This window comes from Phyllobates terribilis, unplaced genomic scaffold (genome assembly GCF_046119375.1).
Source record: "Phyllobates terribilis strain yellow unplaced genomic scaffold, ASM4611937v1 Scaffold_673__1_contigs__length_839561, whole genome shotgun sequence".
In the NCBI taxonomy this organism is placed as follows: Eukaryota; Metazoa; Chordata; class Amphibia; order Anura; family Dendrobatidae; genus Phyllobates; species Phyllobates terribilis.
This window is the reverse complement of record NW_027363433.1, coordinates 45,985-62,827: the sequence shown is the minus strand read 5'-3', so window position 1 is coordinate 62,827 and position 16,843 is coordinate 45,985. Positions and strand designations below refer to the sequence as shown.

General features: G+C 56.1%; 1 protein-coding gene across 1 annotated transcript in view; it reads right to left on the bottom strand.

The window, feature by feature from the left end:
* LOC141235458 (uncharacterized) overlaps window positions 1-8,372 on the bottom strand; it is a 39,157-nt gene extending 30,785 nt beyond the window's left edge. The window contains exons 1-4 of the mRNA XM_073668139.1: window positions 8,288-8,372; window positions 711-929; window positions 267-390; window positions 89-186 (exon numbers count right to left, since the gene is read on the bottom strand). Of these exons, the coding sequence (XP_073524240.1) occupies window positions 89-186; window positions 267-390; window positions 711-728 (240 nt within the window). The 5' untranslated portion in view covers window positions 729-929; window positions 8,288-8,372. The remainder of the gene's footprint in view (window positions 1-88; window positions 187-266; window positions 391-710; window positions 930-8,287) is intronic.
* Between the last annotated feature and the right edge of the window lie 8,471 nt (window positions 8,373-16,843).

Sequence of the window (16,843 nt, the reverse complement as noted above, 5' to 3'; positions counted from 1 at the left end):
CTGGTGGATAAAACAAGACAGAACACAAGACCTTCACAGCCGTCTACACATCAAAAGGGAGATCTCATTACACCTTCTCTCCATCTACCTGATGATCCTGAGGAACATTGGGATCTTCTTGTTTACAGTCATGTGGAAGAAGAGGATGGGGACATCTCTCTGGTGTTGTCCTCTTACTGGATAGATCTGGAGGAAACACATAAGGGACTGAATTCATTCTTTACATAGATAATTATAGTCCGTGTGTATTTAGTCCTGTCTATTACCTGGTGATGTGAGGGGCTGGGGAACCTCCATCATGACGTCTTTGTACAAATCTTTGTGTCCTTCTAAATACTCCCACTCTTCCATGGAGAAATAGACAGTGACATCCTGACATCTTATAGGAACCTGACACATACAATGATACAGTCATCCCCCCGATACTTTCATTGTGTTACTGTATAATATCCCAGTATTCCCAGCAGTGTCCCCTCTCCAGTCAGCAGCGCAATCATCTTGTAGGTGAGATCTAGGATCTTCTGGTCATTGATGTCCTCATGTATCAGGGGGTGAGGTGGAGGCCCTGTGAATGGGTTCAGGGGTCTTTCCCATCCCTCAGACACATGGACCTGATGGCGCTCACTAGAGGTTTTCTTCACTACTGTGTAATCCTGGTTATGGAGAGACACATTAATAAATCTCACTCCAGACATTTCCTGAGTCCTCACCTCTCCAGTTCTGTTCATCTGCTATTCCCATAGATAAGAATGATGTAATGTGACGTCATCAGAATCTCTCACCTCTCCAGTAAGCCGGAAGAGGATCTCTAGGGTGAGGTGTAATAACCTCTCCGCCATCTTGTCTCTGTCCAAATCCATCTTTGATGGGTCCATAGGGAAAATTCTCTTTAATAGATCTTCACTGAGAGGATCTGATATTTTAGGGACCTGAATGAGAAGATGATGAGCCGATGTAACATCATAAAAATCCTGTGTAATAATACAATTACTGGAGATAATAAAGGGAAACATATGAGATTTATTATTTTACAGTATTTAGTTTTCTTTACATCTAGTAATAAAACCTTTATATTTTAGGCCACAGACAACAAGCAGTTTCTTCCTTGGAGTCTGTAGCTGAACACGTTTCTCAAAGACTCATCTTCCATAAAGCTAATTCTAGTCTCATTTACCGACACTGGAATCGGCATTAGCAATACTGCAGGAGATATTCATTACACGTAACATGAGAAATAACTACTTCATGATGAGTATGACATTCATCTTCTACTACGGCTCTAGAACCATATTTAGCCAGAGTGCTTCACTGACTACATCTCCACCGGTCGTCTATATGATTGTCTCCCGTCTTCCCTGGACTGTAATCTTCTATCACATTAGATCTCATGTCTGATTCACACACAGAAGTTTGAGGCTTTGACACATGGTAAGGTTTTTAATATTATACAGAGTAGGACTATCCCGAATGGGTTCACCTTGCCATGGTGGGATAGCTTTCATGCTATTTTTGATCAAAAACAGACCGCCGGGGGGAGCCGCCAGAAAAATGCTCGAGTTTCCCATAGACTTACATTGGGCTCGTTGCTCGGGTCGAGCACCCGAGTATTCCAATGTGCTCAACCCGAGCATCGAGCACCCGACCATTTTAGTGCTCGCCCATCACTAGTTCTGAGTTTAAATCCCTGGTGCAGAAAAAATAAACTTTTGTTTTTTAAATGATGCTGGCGAGCACAAAAACTTCAATGATGCTTGGCTTTGATATATGACTTTTCTCACACATCAGAATAAGAATCACAATTACTTTTAGACCCCTGAGTATTATCATGGTTAATCTCATAAGCCAAGAAAAACTTGTAGGGACACTGAACTTTTTATTATTAATTATATTATTATTATTACTATTATCTTTTCAAACCAAAACTATGTGACACAAATGCCTTACCATTAAACTGTAGGTTCATTATTTGATTATTTAGGTAGTGATATATAATTATAATAATTACATAGCAAAAGTAAATTGGGAGTTTGCAGCCAGTTCTTGGGTGGATGGAAAGAAAAATTGACAATAAAGAAATGTTATCATTAGACCCCTTTAAGAAATTATGCAAATGAACAGTCACTTGGAAATGGATATGTAGCAAATTAGTGCCTCCCAATTTACTTTGGTTATGTAATTTACCATGCAAATAGACAGCTTGTCTGAAACTCTTAACACGTCAGGATGACACTCAAAATGTCAGATATTAAAAAGTAAAACACCCCTGTAGTTTGTGTGCTAAATAGGGATAGTTAAAAAAAAAATAATAATAATAATAATATTTCTATTGGGATTTGAACTGTGACACTTTAGTGTCAGAGGCTGATGCCTTACCATTGAGCTATCCAGGCAAGTGATAGTAACTGGCAGCTTTTCTTGTCTTATGAGATCAACCATGAAAATACTCAGGGTGACTAAGAGTCATTGTGATTCTGATGTTTGAAGAAAGTCACACATCAGACTCACACATCAAAATCAAACATCATTTGAATCTGTCTTGCTTGCAGTCTGTGCGAAAGTCCAAAGAGTTTCAATCAGATTTGCACTGAAAATCATATAACCAAATGGAACTCCTAGGTTTCTTCAACTAAGTTAATAGCTTAGGGGTTAGTGCACTGGTGTCTGGATACAGAATTTTAGTCCCATCAGCGAACAGTGACTTTTTTTAAATTATTATTACAGTTGTAAAAGTCACTTGTCAGAAACACTTGTCAGACAGGGTATTTAGCCTCAAACTGACATCATTATGATGTTTGATTTTGATATCTGATCATGTCCTAAAATGGACACTGTACTCCTGTAACTGTGTTAACCCCTCTAGTTGCTGGATGCTTCTGGAGCACAACACTTCCTGTCTCATGTGCTTGTGTTACTGCTAATAGTTGCTGAATGCTTTTAAAGCAACAGCACTACTTCTGCATGTCACACTCTGCAACAGCACTACTTCTGCATGTCACAACGGGCATTGCAGAAAATGACCTTGGTGGATGACGTTCAGGCCTTCCTAACGTTGTTTGAAAGGGTCGCTGAGAGGGAGAAACTTGCGCCAGAGCAGTGGGCTGAGGTATTGGCGCCATACTTGATGGGAGAGCCCAAGAAGGTGTACTATGATTTAGCTTTGCAGGACGCCAAAGGGTATGGCAAGCTAAAAACTGAGATTCTCGCCCACTTGGGGGTGACAATGACTATCAGGGCGCAGTGGGTTCACCGCTGGGGTAATCACCGGGACAAACCACCTCGCTTCCAAATGTTTGACCTGTTGCACCTGGTCCAGAAGTTGCTGGTACCGGATTCCCCTACACCTGCGCAGATGGTAGAGCGGGTGGTGATGGACCGGTTTGTGCACTCCCTGCCAAGGCCCATACAGACTTGGGTTGCCCAGGATGATCCCTGGAATGCAGATGACCTGATTGGACGGGTCGAAAGATACCAGGGGTTGAAGGTTCCTTGGGAAGGCAGCCCACTCCATACTGGGGTTCCCAACAGGGGGCGGAGACTCAAAAGGGGGTGGGCCATCCAAGGTCCAAAGGGGCGGGGGAGGTGGTGCCTAAGGTCCCTACAGGTGATGTTGTTTACTGGAGGTGCCACGGCCCAGGCCATATAGCCACCCGTTGTCCGCTGAGCCGATGGACTGCAGCATAGGATGACATTGTTCATATTATGCTTATCCGACCTGCAGTGTGAAATGTCAACAGAGCGAGGGGCCACAAGCATGTCCTGTGAAGGTGAACGAACAGGAGGTAACGTCACTGCTAGACTCCGGGAGTCTGGTGACCCTTATGATGGCCACCCTTCCTCTTCAAATGATCCCGGGGAAAAAAAGTTGGCGTTCAGTGCATTCATGGTGATGCTAAGGACTACCCCATGGCCAGAGTAGACATTGAAATGGCTCACGGTACTGAGTCCCACGAGGTCGGCGTCGTCCATTCCGGAGTTAAGGCCCCGTCACACTTAGCGACGCTACAGCGATCCCGACAACGGTAAGACCTGTCAGGGATCATTGCTGCGTCGCTATGTGGTCGCTGGTGAGCTGTCAAACAGGCAGGCTCACCAGCGATCAGGGGAGCAGCGACATCGTGGAAAGAATCTTTCCACGATGTCCTGCTCCTGGTTACCAGCCTGCTGAAGCAGGAGCAGGCTGGTAACCATGATAAACAGCGGGTTACTAGGGGCACACGCGCACCTAGTAACGAGCTGTTTATCATGGTTACCACTGTGCTACGGTGAGCGGGAGGTTACCGCTCACCGTAGCAGAGTGGTAACCATGACAAACAGCGGGTTACTAAGTGCGCGTGTGCCCCTAGTAACCCGCTGTTTATCATGGTTACCAGCCTGATCGCTGGTCCCGCTGGTCACACACAGCGATGTGTGCTGACCAGCGGGAGGGCAAAGACCAAAAAATGTTCCAGGACATTTTGCAGCGATCTCACAGCAGGGGCCTGATCGCTGCAAAGTGTCACACATAGCGACATCGCTGGTGAGGTCGCTGTTGCGTCACCAAAACCGTGACTCAGGCATTGTAGGGAGGTCAAACAGGCACGTGGAAGCCACACACAATACTGAGCCTCATTTTGACTTTTTTTAAAGGACATTACATCAAAGTTGGATCAGCCTGTAGTGTGTTTTTCCACTTTAATTTTGGGGGTGACTCCAAATCCAGGCCTCCATTGGTTAATAAATTTGATTTCCATTGATGATTTTTGTGTGATTTTGTTGTCAGCACATTCAACTTTGTACAGAACAAAGTATTCAATGAGAATATTTCATTCATTCAGATCTAGGATGTGTTATTTGAGTGTTCCCTTTATTTTTTGAGCAGTGTATATTGGTTATCCTGGACTATGCCACACGCTTTCCTGAAGCGATTCCACTGAAGGACTCTTTCGCAAAGAGTATAGCCTGCGAGTTAGTCCACGTTTTTTCCCCAAACAGGCTCACCAAAGGGAGATACTCACCGACCAGGGAACTCCCTTTATGAGTAAGGTGATGAGTGAGTTATGCAAAGTCCTGCAATTCTCCCAGGTGAGGACTTCAGTGTACCATCCTAAGACAGATGGCCTTGTCGAAAGGTTTAACAAGACTCTGAAGAGTATGCTAAGGAAGGCCATAGGAAGGGCCGCAGAGACTGGGATTGTCTCCTACCGTATCTCTTGTTCTCCATCCGAGAGGTTCCACAGGTCTCTACAGGGTTCTCGCCATTCGAACTCCTGTATGGCTGACATCCGCGGCGTCTCCTGGATGTCGCAAAGGAAACCTAGGAAGCGGAGGTGTCGCCCCACAGGAGTGTCATCGCGCACGTCGTTCTGATGCAGGAGAGGATTGCAAAGGTGATGCCCATTATGAAAGAATATCTCCTCCAGGCACAAGAAGCTCATGCCAGAGTCTACAACCGGTCAACCAGAGTGATCCAATTCAATCCGGGAGACCGAGTGCTCGTGCTAATTCCTACGGTGGAAAGTAAGTTCTTGGCCAACTGGCAAGGGCCGTATGAGGTGGTGGAAAAAGTGGGTGAAGTGAACTACAAGGATCATCAACAGGGACGACGTAAGCCGTACCAGATATACCAAGTCAACCTCATCAAGCCGTGGCAAGACAGAGAGGCTGTGGAAGCTCCATGCTTGCTGGGCAAGCCAGAAGGTGACGTTGGAGGAGTCGCAATAGCAGAAACGCTACCGAAGGCCCAGAAACAGCAGTGTCGAGAGTTGTTGCAGAAGAACCGGGATCTGTCTACAATAATGTACTGCACCTACGCTACTTCTCATGAGCTAGAAGTCCAATAATGTCCATTCCCTAGTGTGCATGTCCGGAAGTGACGTATTTTACACTGAAATGCTAGATAAACATGGAATCAATGGCGCTATATAATTTTGGCAAGTGAGCAACCCTAGGACTACACTCAAATGTCTACAGGTAACATACTTTTCCAATGATATCTCCCTAACTATACCCACAGGGTCACTTTTGACTACAACATACCTTCTATACAAACCAAAGGGAAACCCTCTATATCTTCCTTATATTATATATGATCCTTTATTTCGGACTTAAAAGGGGAAGAGGGGAAAAAAGGAAAAAACAATCTAACAGTCCAGCTCATAGGTCTCTCAAAACCTTCAGTACTAAGTTTATGTCCTGCATCTATGTAATGACTACATCTATACTATAACATATTTTAAATTATTTTGATACAATAAACTTTTTTGATACATTAATTACTTTTGATCTAGTGTTCCCTCTTTGTTTCCTTTATAAGTGATAATACTTTAGCCGGAGGGGATCCCCCTCAATATCTATAGGCCAATTTTTCTTTAGCAAGTCCACTTGGGGGCAGGTTTTTATAGAAACTATGCACTAAACGGTCCCTAATTGACCAACCCTTTATGAAAGTTATTGTGGGAGTAGATCCCACAGCACCCTCAGGTCCGGGTCGACCACAAGTACATACTAGTGTTTTCTGAGGATATTAAAGATAAGGTCACTCTGATTGTGACAAGTTCCTACTACTTGTGTTATCCCATATTTTTCTTGGTGTCTTGGTTAGGTATGGAGGAGTGTCCGTCTCTCCTGTTTTAAACAATTGTGCGGAATCCAAAATGTACTGTGGATACCTTTTTCCTTGAATCTCGTGTTCATGCCTATTGCCTGTATATTAATATCTGTGACATTAGAGCAGTTTCTACTCAACTGTAAATATTGGCCCCATGGATATAGCTCGTTTTTTTTTATGAATTTAATAGTTTATTAGTGCTCATAGGTTAATGGTAGATGAGTGTCCCTAGGGTCCCATCCCGTTCTTTCTTGATTAGTACATCCAGGAAAGGCAACTGGTAATAATTAAACTCTGATGTAACTCTAAGGCCCACTCTATGGATATTGAGTTCCCTGACAAATTCAAGAAATTGATCACTCGTCCCTGACGAGATGATAAAAATGTCGTGAATATATCTATACCATAGCCCAATATATGGATGTCACCACTTATGATCATCCCTGAATATTGTGGTTTCCTCCTATCAGCCCAAGAATAGGTTAGCATATGAGGGGGCACAGGGGCTCCCCATCGCAGTACCCCTGAGCTCGGGGGAAGTACTTCCTGTCAAAAAGAAATATGTTGTGAGTAAGAGTGAATTTTAGAAGATCCTCCATGAAGTCATTATGTCTGCTACACTTTATTGACCTCGATTTCAAGAAATGTCTTACTCCACTGATATCATCCTCATGTGATATATTACTGTACAAAGCCTCAATATCTAGTAAGGCCTGCTCCCCTACATGCATGTATACATGCTCGAGGGTCTACATGTAGGGGAGCAGGCAAAGGGAAAACCAACTCCAGAGGGATTATTCCAACTGCAGGACCTCAGGCGGTACTGCGGGAACATTATACTGTGTGTGAGGGGATGGCGATAGTGTAGGAATATAAAATACACCTCTTTATATGGAATGTGCTCATTCCCTTGTAATCTTCTTATATTTCATGTTCATCCCATGTGCAAGATACACAAGAAATCCATAATATCTCTACATATGTTTAGACCTGTAAGTTTTTATGTTCATTTTTATTTATTCCTGATCTTTACTCTTTTTAGTACCTCCCGGAACATTAAACTGTGTGGGGGGCATCATACATCCTGCATAAGGGGCATTACACTGTGTGGGGGCATCATACACCCTGCATAAGGGGCATAATGGGGGCATTACACTGTGTGGGGACATCATACATCCTGCATAAGGGACATAATGGGGGCATTACACTGTGTGGGGGCATTATACATCCTGCATAAGGGGCATAATGGGGGCATTACACTGTGGGGCATCATACATCCTGTATAAGGGGCATAATGGGGGCATTACACTGTGTGGGGGCATCATACATCCTGCATAAGGGGCATAATGGGGGCATTACACTGTGGGGGGCATCATACATACTGCATAAGGGGCATAATGGGGGCATTACACTGTGTGGGAGCATCATACATACTGCATAAGGGGCATAATGGGGGCATCATACATCCTGCATAGGGGGCATAATGGGGGCATTACACTGTGGGGCAGTAAAGGGGTCCTGTACTATGAGAACAATACGTTTCCTCCCTTCCTGTCTCCATAGTTGTGTCGTATGTATCTATTACAGGAAACAGAACAAAAACCTTATGATTCTTATAAAGGGGCAACACAAGACCCCAATAGAGTCTCCGTGCTGAAGGGGTTAATGCCCCCTGCGCCCAGTAATGGGGTCTCCACATACCTCCACCTGCAGCTCCGCCACCACATATATGGCTGCTCTGTGCGCACAGGAGCTGTGATGAGGTCACAGGAGGGGAGGAGTCAGGGGTCACATGATCAGGGGCCTCAGTGGATGCAGGACTCTGCTGTGCTGGTTGTCATGGTGCTGGATGAGCTGAAGTTTATGTGTGGGGTCAGGAGGGGTTTACAGTGTGGATGTAGCAGAGCCGTGTGTGTACGAGGCGTACGGAGCGGAGCCGCGTGTGTACGAGGCGTACGGAGCGGAGCCGCGTGTGTACGAGGCGTACGGAGCGGAGCCGCGTGTGTACGAGGCGTACGGGGCGGAGCCGCGTGTGTACGAGGCGTACGGGGCGGAGCCGCGTGTGTACGAGGCGTACGGGGCGGAGCCGCGTGTGTACGAGGCGTACGGGGCGGAGCCGCGTGTGTACGAGGCGTACGGGGCGGAGCCGCGTGTGTACGAGGCGTACGGGGCGGAGCCGCGTGTGTACGAGGCGTACGGGGCGGAGCCGCGTGTGTACGAGGCGTACGGGGCGGAGCCGCGTGTGTACGAGGCGTACGGAGCGGAGCCGCGTGTGTACGAGGTGTACGGAGCGGAGCCGCGTGTGTACGAGGTGTACGGAGCGGAGCCGCGTGTGTACGAGGTGTACGGAGCGGAGCCGGGTGTGTACGAGGCTTACGGAGCAGAGTTGTGTGTGTACGAGGTGTACGGAACGGAGCCGCGTGCGTACGAGGTGTACGGAGCGGAGCCGCGTGCGTACGAGGCGTACGGAGCGGAGCCGCGTGCGTACGAGGCGTACGGAGCGGAGCCGCGTCTGTACGAGGCGTACGGAGCGGAGCCGCGTGTGTACGAGGCGTACGGGGCGGAGCCGCGTGTGTACGAGGCGTACGGGGCGGAGCCGCGTGTGTACGAGGCGTACGGGGCGGAGCCGCGTGTGTACGAGGCGTACGGGGCGGAGCCGCGTGTGTACGAGGCGTACGGGGCGGAGCCGCGTGTGTACGAGGCGTACGGGGCGGAGCCGCGTGTGTACGAGGCGTACGGAGCGGAGCCGCGTGTGTACGAGGTGTACGGAGCGGAGCCGCGTGTGTACGAGGCGTACGGAGCGGAGCCGCGTGTGTACGAGGTGTACGGAGCGGAGCCGGGTGTGTACGAGGCTTACGGAGCAGAGTTGTGTGTGTACGAGGTGTACGGAACGGAGCCGCGTGTGTACGAGGTGTACGGAGCGGAGCCGCGTGTGTACTAGGTGTACGGAGCGGAGCCGCGCGTGTACGAAGCGTACGGAGCGGAGCCGTGCGTGTACGAGGCGTACGGAGCGGAGCCGTGCGTGTACGAGGCGTACGGAGCGGAGCCGTGCGTGTACGAGGCGTACGGAGCGGAGCCGTGCGTGTACGAGGCGTACGGAGCGGAGCCGTGCGTGTACGAGGCGTACGGAGCGGAGCAGCGCGTGTACGAGGCGTACGGAGCGGAGCAGCGCGTGTACGAGGCGTACGGAGCGGAGCCGCGCGTGTACGAGGCGTATGGAGCGGAGCCGTGCGTGTACGAGGCGTACGGAGCGGAGCAGCGCGTGTACGAGGCGTACGGAGCGGAGCAGCGTGTGTACGAGGCGTACGGAGCGGAGCCGCGCGTGTGCGAGGCGTACGGAGCGGAGCCGCGCGTGTGCGAGGCGTACGGAGCGGAGCCGCGCGTGTACGAGGCGTACGGAGCGGAGCCGCGCGTGTACGAGGCGTACGGAGCGGAGCCGCGCGTGTACGAGGCGTACGGAGCGGAGCCGCGCGTGTACGAGGCGTACGGAGCGGAGCCGCGCGTGTACGAGGCGTACGGAGCGGAGCCGGGTGTGTACGAGGCTTACGGAGCGGAGTTGTGTGTGTACGAGGTGTACGGAACGGAGCCGCGTGTGTACGAGGTGTACGGAGCGGAGCCGCGTGTGTACGAGGTGTACGGAGCGGAGCCGCGTGTGTACTAGGTGTACGGAGCGGAGCCGCGCGTGTGCGAGGCGTACGGAGCGGAGCCGCGCGTGTGCGAGGCGTACGGAGCGGAGCCGTGCGTGTACGAGGCGTACGGAGCGGAGCCGTGCGTGTACGAGGCGTACGGAGCGGAGCCGCGTGTGTACGAGGTGTACGGAGCGGAGCCGGGTGTGTACGAGGCTTACGGAGCGGAGTTGTGTGTGTACGAGGCGTACGGAACGGAGCCGCGTGTGTACGGAGCGGAGCCGCGTGTGTACTAGGTGTACGGAGCGGAGCCGCGCGCGTACGAGGCGTACGGAGCGGAGCAGCGCGTGTACGAGTCGTACGGAGCGGAGCAGCGCGTGTACGAGGCGTACGGAGCGGAGCCGCGCGTGTACGAGGCGTACGGAGCGGAGCCGCGCGTGTACGAGGCGTACGGAGCGGAGCCGTGCGTGTACGAGGCGTACGGAGCGGAGCCGTGCGTGTACGAGGCGTACGGGGCGGAGCCGCGCGTGTACGAGGCGTACGGGGCGGAGCCGCGTGTGTACGAGGCGTACGGGGCGGAGCCGCGTGTGTACGAGGTGTACGGGGCGGAGCCGCGTGTGTACGAGGTGTACGGAGCGGAGCCGCGTGTGTACGAGGTGTACGGAGCGGAGCCGCGTGTGTACGAGGTGTACGGAGCGGAGCCGCGTGTGTACGAAGCGTACGGAGCGGAACCGCGCGTGTACGAGGCGTACGGAGCGGAGCCGCGCGTGTGCGAGGCGTACGGAGCGGAGCCGCGCGTGTACGAGGCGTACGGAGCGGAGCCGCGCGTGTACGAGGCGTACGGAGCGGAGCCGCGCGTGTACGAGGCGTACGGAGCGGAGCCGCGCGTGTACGAGGCGTACGGAGCGGAGCCGCGCGTGTACGAAGCGTACGGAGCGGAGCCGCGCGTGTGCGAGGCGTACGGAGCGGAGTCGTGCGTGTACGAGGCGTACGGAGCGGAGCCGTGCGTGTACGAGGCGTACGGAGCGGAGCAGCGCGTGTACGAAGCGTACGGAGCGGAGCCGCGCGTGTACGAAGCGTACGGAGCGGAGCCGCGCGTGTACGAGGCGTACGGAGCGGAGCCGCGCGTGTACGAGGCGTACGGAGCGGAGCCGCGCGTGTACGAGGCGTACGGAGCGGAGCCGCGCGTGTACGAGGCGTACGGAGCGGAGCCGCGCGTGTACGAGGCGTACGGAGCGGAGCCGCGCGTGTACGAGGCGTACGGAGCGGAGCCGCGCGTGTACGAGGCGTACGGAGCGGAGCCGCGCGTGTACGAGGCGTACGGAGCGGAGCCGCGCGTGTACGAGGCGTACGGAGTGGAGCCGCGCGTGTACGAGGCGTACGGAGCGGAGCAGCGCGTGTACGAGGCGTACGGAGCGGAGCCGCGTGTGTACGAGGCGTACGGGGCGGAGCCGCTTGTGTACGAGGTGTACGGAGCAGAGCCGCGTGTGTACGAGGTGTACGAAGCGGAGCCGCGTGTGTACGAGGTGTACGGAGCGGAGCCGCGTGTGTACGAGGTGTACGGAGCGGAGCCGCGTGTGTACGAGGTGTACGGAGCGGAGCCGCGTATGTACGAGGTGTACGGAGCGGAGCCGGGTGTGTACAAGGCTTACGGAGCGGAGTTGTGTGTGTACGAGGTGTACGGAACGGAGCAGCGTGTGTACGAGGTGTACGGAGCGGAGCCGCGTGTGTACGAGGTGTACGGAGCGGAGCCGCGTGTGTACAAGGTGTACGGAGCGGAGCCGCGTGTGTACGAGGTGTACGGAGCGCAGCCGCGTGTGTACGGAGCAGAGCCGCGTGTGTACGAGGTGTACGGAGCGGAGCCGCGTGTGTACGAGGTGTACGGAGCGGAGCCGCGTGTGTACGAGGTGTACGGAGCGCAGCCGCGTGTGTACGGAGCAGAGCCGCGTGTGTACGAGGTGTACGGAGCGGAGCCGCGTGTGTACGAGGTGTACGGAGCAGAGTCGCGTGTGTACGAGGTGTACGGAGCGGAGCCGCGTGTGTACGAGGTGTACGGAGCGGAGCCGCGTGTTTACGGAGCAGAGCCGCGTGTGTACGAGGTGTACGGAGCAGAGCCGCGTGTGTACGAGGTGTACGGAGTGGAGCCGCGTGTGTACGGAGCAGAGTCGCGTGTGTACGAGGTGTACGGAGCGGAGCCGTGTGTACGAGGTGTACGGAGCGGAGCCGTGTGTATGAGGTGTACGGAGCGGAGCCGCGTGTGTACGAGGTGTACGGAGTGGAGCCGCGTGTGTACGAAGTGTACGGGGCGGAGCCGCTTGTGTACGAGGTGTGCGGAGCGGAGCCGCGTGTGTACGAGGTGTACGGAGCAGAGCCGCGTGTGTACGAGGTGTACGGAGCAGAGCCGCGTGTGTATGAGGTGTACGGAGCGGAGCCCCGTGTGTACGAGGTGTACGGAGCGGAGCCGCGTGTGTACGAGGTGTACGGAGCGGAGCCGCGTGTGTACGAGGTGTACGGAGCGGAGCCGCGTGTGTACGGAGCAGAGCCGCGTGTGTACGAGGTGTACGGAGCAGAGCCGCGTGTGTGCGAGGTGTGTGGAGCGGAGCCGCGTGTGTACGAGGTGTACGGAGCGGAGCCGCGTGTTTACGGAGCAGAGCCGCGTGTGTACGAGGTGTACGGAGCAGAGCCGCGTTTGTACGAGGTGTACGTAGCGTAGCTGCGTGTGTACGAGGTGTACGGAGCGGAGCCGCTTGTGTACGAGGTGTGCGGAGCGGAGCCGTGTGTATGAGGTGTATGGAGCAGAGCCGCGTGTGTACGAGGTGTACGGAGCAGAGCCGCGCGTGTACGAGGTGTACGGAGCGGAGCCGCGCGTGTACGAGGTGTACGGAGAGGAGCCGCGCGTGTACGAGGTGTACGGAGCGGAGCCGCACTTGTACGAAGCGTACGGAGCGGAGCCGCGCGTGTGCGAGGCGTACGGAGCGGAGCCGCGCGTGTACGAGGCGTACGGAGCGGAGCCGTGCGTGTACGAGGCGTACGGAGCGGAGCCGTGCGTGTACGAGGCGTACGGAGCGGAGCCGTGCGTGTACGAGGCGTACGGAGCGGAGCCGTGCGTGTACGAGGCGTACGGAGCGGAGCAGCGTGTGTACGAGGTGTACGGAGCGGAGCCGCGCGTGTACGAAGCGTACGGAGCGTACGGAGCGGAGCCGCGCGTGTGCGAGGCGTACGGAGCGGAGCCGCGCGTGTGCGAGGCGTACGGAGCGGAGCCGTGCGTGTACGAGGCGTACGGAGCGGAGCCGTGCGTGTACGAGGCGTACGGAGCGGAGCCGTGCGTGTACGAGGCGTACGGAGCGGAGCCGTGCGTGTACGAGGCGTACGAAGCGGAGACGTGCGTGTACGAGGCGTACGGATCGGAGCCGTGCGTGTACGAGGCGTACGGAGCGGAGCCGCGCGTGTACGAAGCGTACGGAGCGGAGCCGCGCGTGTGCGAGGCGTACGGAGCGGAGTCGTGCGTGTACGAGGCGTACGGAGCGGAGCCGTGCGTGTACGAGGCGTACGGAGCGGAGCCGTGCGTGTACGAGGCGTACGGAGCGGAGCAGCGTGTGTACGAGGCGTACGGAGCGGAGCCGCGCGTGTACGAAGCGTACGGAGCGGAGCCGCGCGTGTACGAAGCGTACTGAGCGGAGCCGCGCGTGTGCGAGGCGTACGGAGCGGAGCCGCGCGTGTGCGAGGCGTACGGAGCGGAGCCGCGCGTGTACGAGGCGTACGGAGCGGAGCCGTGCGTGTACGAGGCGTACGGAGCGGAGCCGTGCGTGTACGAGGCGTACGGAGCGGAGCCGTGCGTGTACGAGGCGTACGGAGCGGAGCCGTGCGTGTACGAGGCGTACGGAGCGGAGCCGTGCGTGTACGAGGCGTACGAAGCGGAGACGTGCGTGTACGAGGCGTACGGATCGGAGCCGTGCGTGTACGAGGCGTACGGAGCGGAGCCGCGCGTGTACGAAGCGTACGGAGCGGAGCCGCGCGTGTGCGAGGCGTACGGAGCGGAGTCGTGCGTGTACGAGGCGTACGGAGCGGAGCCGTGCGTGTACGAGGCGTACGGAGCGGAGCCGTGCGTGTACGAGGCGTACGGAGCGGAGCAGCGTGTGTACGAGGCGTACGGAGCGGAGCCGCGCGTGTACGAAGCGTACGGAGCGGAGCCGCGCGTGTACGAAGCGTACTGAGCGGAGCCGCGCGTGTGCGAGGCGTACGGAGCGGAGCCGCGCGTGTGCGAGGCGTACGGAGCGGAGCCGCGCGTGTACGAGGCGTACGGAGCGGAGCCGTGCGTGTACGAGGCGTACGGAGCGGAGCCGTGCGTGTACGAGGCGTACGGAGCGGAGCCGTGCGTGTACGAGGCGTATGGAGCGGAGCCCTGCGTGTACGAGGCGTACGGAGCGGAGCCGTGCGTGTACGAGGCGTACGGAGCGGAGCCGTGCGTGTACGAGGCGTACGGAGCGGAGCCGCGCGTGTACGAGGCGTACGGAGCGGAGCCGCGCGTGTACGAGGCGTACGGAGCGGAGCCGTGCGTGTACGAGGCGTACGGAGCGGAGCAGCGCGTGTACGAGGTGTACGGAGCGGAGCCGCGTGTGTACGAGGTGTACGGGGCGGAGCCGCTTGTGTACGAGGTGTACGGAGCAGAGCCGCGTGTGTACGAGGTGTACGGAGCGGAGCCGCGTGTGTACGAGGTGTACGGAGCGGAGCCGCGTGTGTACGAGGTGTACGGAGCGGAGCCGCGTGTGTACGAGGTATACGGAGCGGAGCCGCGTATGTACGAGGTGTACGGAGCGGAGCCGGGTGTGTACGAGGCTTACGGAGCGGAGTTGTGTGTGTACGAGGTGTACGGAACGGAGCAGCGTGTGTACGAGGTGTACGGAGCGGAGCCGCGTGTGTACGAGGTGTACGGAGCGGAGCCGCGTGTGTACGAGGTGTACGGAGCGGAGCCGCGTGTGTACGAGGTGTACGGAGCGGAGCCGCGTGTGTACGAGGTGTACGGAGCGCAGCCGCGTGTGTACGGAGCAGAGCCGCGTGTGTACGAGGTGTACGGAGCGGAGCCGCGTGTGTACGAGGTGTACGGAGCAGAGTCGCGTGTGTACGAGGTGTACGGAGCGGAGCCGCGTGTGTACGAGGTGTACGGAGCGGAGCCGCGTGTTTACGGAGCAGAGCCGCGTGTGTACGAGGTGTACGGAGCAGAGCCGCGTGTGTACGAGGTGTACGGAGTGGAGCCGCGTGTGTACGGAGCAGAGCCGCGTGTGTACGAGGTGTACGGAGCGGAGCCGTGTGTACGAGGTGTACGGAGCGGAGCCGTGTGTATGAGGTGTACGGAGCGGAGCCGCGTGTGTACGAGGTGTACGGAGTGGAGCCGCGTGTGTACGAAGTGTACGGGGCGGAGCCGCTTGTGTACGAGGTGTGCGGAGCGGAGCCGCGTGTGTACGAGGTGTACGGAGCAGAGCCGCGTGTGTACGAGGTGTACGGAGCAGAGCCGCTTGTGTACGAGGTGTGCGGAGCGGAGCCGTGTGTATGAGGTGTATGGAGCAGAGCCGCGTGTGTACGAGGTGTACGGAGCAGAGCCGCGCGTGTACGGAGCCGAGCCGCGCGTGTACGAGGTGTACGGAGCGGAGCCGGGCGTGTACGAGGTGTACGGAGCGGAGCCGCGCGTGTACGAGGTGTACGGAGAGGAGCCGCGCGTGTACGAGGTGAACGGAGCGGAGCCGCGCGTGTACGAGGTGAACGGAGCAGAGCCGCGTGTGTACGAGGTGAACGGAGCAGAGCCGCGTGTGTACGAGGTGAACGGAGCAGAGCCGCGTGTGTACGAGTTGTACGGAGCGGAGCCGCGTGTGTACGAGATGTACGGAGCAGAGCCGCGTGTGTACGAGGTGTACGGAGCAGAGCCGCGTGGGTACGAGGTGTACGGAGCAGAGCCGTGTGTGTACGAGGTGTACGGAGCGGAGCCGCGTGTGTACGAGGTGTACGGAGCGGAGCCGCGTGTGTACGAGGTGTACGGAGCGGAACCGCGTGTGTACGAGGTGTACGGAGCGGAGCCGCGTGTGTACGGAGCAGAGCCGCGTGTGTACGAGGTGTACGGAGCGGAGCCGCGTGTGTACGAGGTGTACGGAGTGGAGCCGCGTGTGTACGAGGTGTACGGAGCGGAGCCGCGTGTTTACGGAGCAGAGCCGCGTGTGTACGAGGTGTACGGAGTAGAGCCGCATGTGTACGAGGTGTACGGAGCGGAGCCGCGTGTGTACGGAGCAGAGCCGCGTGTGTACGAGGTGTACGGAGCGGAGCCGCGTGTGTACGGAGCAGAGCCGCGTGTGTACGAGGTGTACGGAGCGGAGCCGCGTGTGTAAGGAGCGGAGCCGCGTGTGTACGAGGCATACGGAGCAGAGCCGCGCGTGTACGAGGCGTACGAAGCGGAGACGCGCGTGTGCGAGGTGTACGGAGCAGAGCCGCGCGTGTACGAGGTGTACGGAGCCGCGCGTGTACGAGGTGTACGGAGCGGAGCCGGGCGTGTACGAGGTGTACGGAGCGGAACCGCGTGTGTACGAGGTGTACGGAGCGGAGCCGCGTGTGTACGGAGCAGAGCCGCGTGTGTACGAGGTGTACG